Source organism: Solanum lycopersicum, chromosome 7 (genome assembly GCF_036512215.1).
Source record: "Solanum lycopersicum chromosome 7, SLM_r2.1".
Lineage (NCBI taxonomy): Eukaryota > Viridiplantae > Streptophyta > Magnoliopsida > Solanales > Solanaceae > Solanum > Solanum lycopersicum.
The window spans coordinates 3,331,245-3,334,968 of record NC_090806.1 but is presented as its reverse complement, the minus strand read 5'-3'; the positions used below and the strand labels follow the sequence as shown (position 1 = coordinate 3,334,968).

The following is a 3,724-nucleotide window of genomic DNA, read 5'->3' as shown; positions in this document are numbered from 1 at the left end:
ATTCAAGTGATCGATAACAATTCATAATTCGACTATTAATTTAAGCTATTTTTTAAATAAATTTGCATCTATTTTTTTTTCAAGATAAAGATATATCGATCTTATAATTGCTAATTGAGGCTTAACATAAAGAAGTAACTGTGTTAAATGTATTAGCACTGAGTTTCGAGAATTTCATTTTCATCAAAATTAAATAATCTTCTCAAACTCATAATCATGATTCCGCCTCTGAGTACGAGGTGGATTTTATAAATTAGTTAAATAAATAATGTCGTTAGACTGAAACAATATCTTAAATGTTTAATTAGATCTGAAATAGCTAGCTACAACTTTAATATTACTTAGTAAAAATGAAAGTAATAATTCAACATAAAATTAATAATTCTAGTACTATTGATCACCAATTCTTCCTAGCTAGCTAACTATAATTAAAATTATAAAAAAAAAAAAAACTAAAAATTAAAGAAAAAGAATGAAAATAAATTAATGCATTTTTTTTTGTATAATAATATTAATTAAATAGTCACATGGTAGGGAGCACATGGTAATTTCCATATTGTTGAATCCATTGAACTTATCTCTCTCTATTCCCCATGCCCCAAGTCTACACACCAAGAAGCACATAATATAATATTGTAATTGGTAAAGCAACTAGCATTCCAAATATAACCCTGCCAAATAAAAACAATTTAAAATAATCAACATTACGAACCAGAAGCAGATTCAAAATTTTAAATTCATGGTAAACGATGAAAGTACTTACGCGGTACTAAGGATATCAGGATGGAGATTGTATTCTTTTGCAAACACAAACGGAACAATGCCTTGGGGCAAAGCAGCCTACAAGTTATATATAAGTCCATTAACATCAGTATATATAAGGTAAACTCGTAATTTTGTTATCGTTAATGTATATATATATATATACCTGAACGATAGCAACATGTAGTAATACACCGCGAAGACCAATCGCGATAGAAGTAGCAGCAATAACAGCTGGTCCTGTTAAAAACCTAACTGCCATGGAGAATGTAGCAACAGATTTTCCACAAGCTATGATCTTTGGTTGTAAAGCCATGAATAAACCTACACATAAGTAGTATAATTGTGTTTGTAAGAGTGTATATCTATGTATATATATGCTAAATATGCATCTTTAGCGGCAAGTAACACTCTTTGTACATGTTTCTAAAAATTTTAGCGACATTGGTTCTAATGACACTTAGCTAATGCTGGTAAAGACTTTAATGTCAATGTCAATATACCTAGACTGAACATAGCCATTCCGAGACCAGCATCTGATAGAATTGAGATCGAGCCTTTCACAATTGAAGGCATTTGAATATTCCATCTGCAAAAAGATTGACAACAATTACATTCCATCAAGGTGAACGCTCACCAATAAGGTAAAAGTTCACGTAGGTGTTTGAAATACCTGTACGAGACGAGAGACCAAATGAGTCCGATCAAACTTGCATAGGTGTTTGGATTTCTTATCAACTTCCTCCATACCATTATAAGGATTAGCCTTGTCATAACACTAGCCGGAGGCATTTGTGATTTCTTCTCTCCATCTTCTATATTCTTCGATCCATCCTCGATCTCTATTTCTTTGTCTACATTTCCTTTACTAACCGAACTTGCATTCTCTATATATCAATTGAGTCAATACACGAACGAACACAAGTCAACAACAAGAAGTCTCATATTCAAACAGAGAGCGTTTTACTTTTAAAATAAGACTATGATGCAATTAAGTTGGTAGTTGATTCAATAAAAGTGAGATCAATGTTTTGAAAAACTTGTGTGTATGCAAAATTTATTCTTTATCAATCTAAAAGTACTTGATGGGTTGAAGAATGTCAACTAAAGTAAAGTAAACAAGTACAATATACTTATAACAAGAAGCCAAAAAAGGTGAAAAGGACACCTTATTTCAATCTTTTGCATGCGCTAGAGACAAAAGACATGACAAAAGCAAAAAAAGGACTTCACTGCTCGTTCGGTCTCATGACACTTTTCATTTCTCGAGAGTCAAACAGTTTAAGTTTCATTACCTCTTGCTGCAGCTATCTCTTGTTGAAGAACGGCTTTGGATGCATCAAGAACTCCAAGTTCACTTGAACCACCTTTGCTAATCGCGTGCTTATGATTACCTTCGGATGTAGGAGAAGCACTTGAACTCCAAACAAACATATGAAGCTCTTTACTATTGCTATTACTATTACTATTCGACATTGATACTGGTACTGGCACTGGCACTGGCACTGGCGTTGGTACACCACTTCCGCTTCCAACTTCCTTTTTCCTTTGCCCTACAAACATTGGATTCGGAGGTGGATACACCAATCCATTAGTAGAAGCAGTGCTACTACTATTGTATAGCTCTCCGCTCATACTCCTACCTGTCGAGACATATTATATAATCAGAAAGACACGATGATATAAGTTCAATATGTATTCCATTATATTACTACTATATAGATACCTCCTCGATTCTTCTTATTACTTCCAATCTTCGACATCTCCTCTTCAAAATTAGAAGTTCGCGGTGTTGGCCCTTTAGACGACTGCAGAGAAAACACATCTCCACCATAGCTATTCGTATACCCATGCTTGGGGCTAGCTGTTTTACTAGCAAACATGGCGTAAAAATCTGTCTGATTAAAACTAGACGCTCTTGGCGTTGGCTCTCGAGACGATTGCACAGAATAAATCTCAACACCAGTCAAGTTCGAAGCTCGCGGAGTCATGTTATTCGATTGCAGTATCCCTTTATTATAAGATGAAATAATTGAAGAAGCAGAGGATCTTCGAACTATAACATGTAATTTTCCATCGTCTCCAATTTCAGCATCGGCCTGTAATGGTTCACGTCCATTGAGTGAAACAACATCAGATTCAACTCTGAACGAAGTAATCGAAGCTGCAGTTTCGGGGAATTGCTCACCGATCAGTAACTTAGCTCCTCTGTATTCGAACAGAAAAAGCATAAGTGTATACCAAATCACACTTTGCATAACGACAATTTGTACCATTAGATTCCCAGAAAAATCTCCGTACATTGCTTTAAGCAGAGGGATCCCCATAACTAGAGTATTGGGCAAAGTCGAAAGAGAAAACAGAGTAATCACCCATTCTAAATTTCCTCTTTTGCTGAAAAGATGCCAGATGAAAAGCGCGAAAAGTATAACAACTTTTTGAAGGGAATCAGCAGCGATGAAATGGTAATTCATCGCGTAAGGATCGTTCGTGGATATGAAATGGAAACCGAGCAGAGGAACAGCGAAAACTGCCACGAATCGATTGATTCCAGAACATTGATCGGGGGTGAAGATCTTCCACCATCGAACAGAACCATAAGCTAATATCATCGCAACATATAATGGTATAATTGCAGCAAGAACATCATATATGTCTTTGCCATTAATCATGGCTGTTTTTTTGAGTAAAAAGCAAAAACAGAGGAAGAACAGAGAGAATTTGAATGAAAGTGAAACTAACTAACAAAGATGATGAAATGTATTACTACTTCTTTCCATTTTATATATTACATATATTTCGAATTTCGAGAATCGAAATTATTTTGAATAAAAATATAAATGTTAAAAGTAAATTTTTCTTTTAGTTACATAAATGTGCTCTTTTGACTATTTTAAATTTACGCTATTCAACTTTTATTATGTTTATTTATTATGTATAAACAGACACACACGTTATATCT

The 3,724-nt window shown here is 34.3% G+C and overlaps 1 protein-coding gene across 1 annotated transcript; it reads right to left on the bottom strand.

Moving 5' to 3' along the window:
• Window positions 1–518: 518 nt before the first annotated feature.
• On the bottom strand, window positions 519–3,500 carry PIN2 (auxin efflux carrier component 2). The gene is given in 7 exon segments (NM_001247241.2): window positions 519–671; window positions 764–840; window positions 929–1,086; window positions 1,266–1,351; window positions 1,436–1,649; window positions 2,058–2,405; window positions 2,489–3,500. Coding segments are annotated over 7 exon segments (1,896 nt in total). The 5' UTR covers window positions 3,435–3,500; the 3' UTR covers window positions 519–604.
• Between the last annotated feature and the right edge of the window lie 224 nt (window positions 3,501–3,724).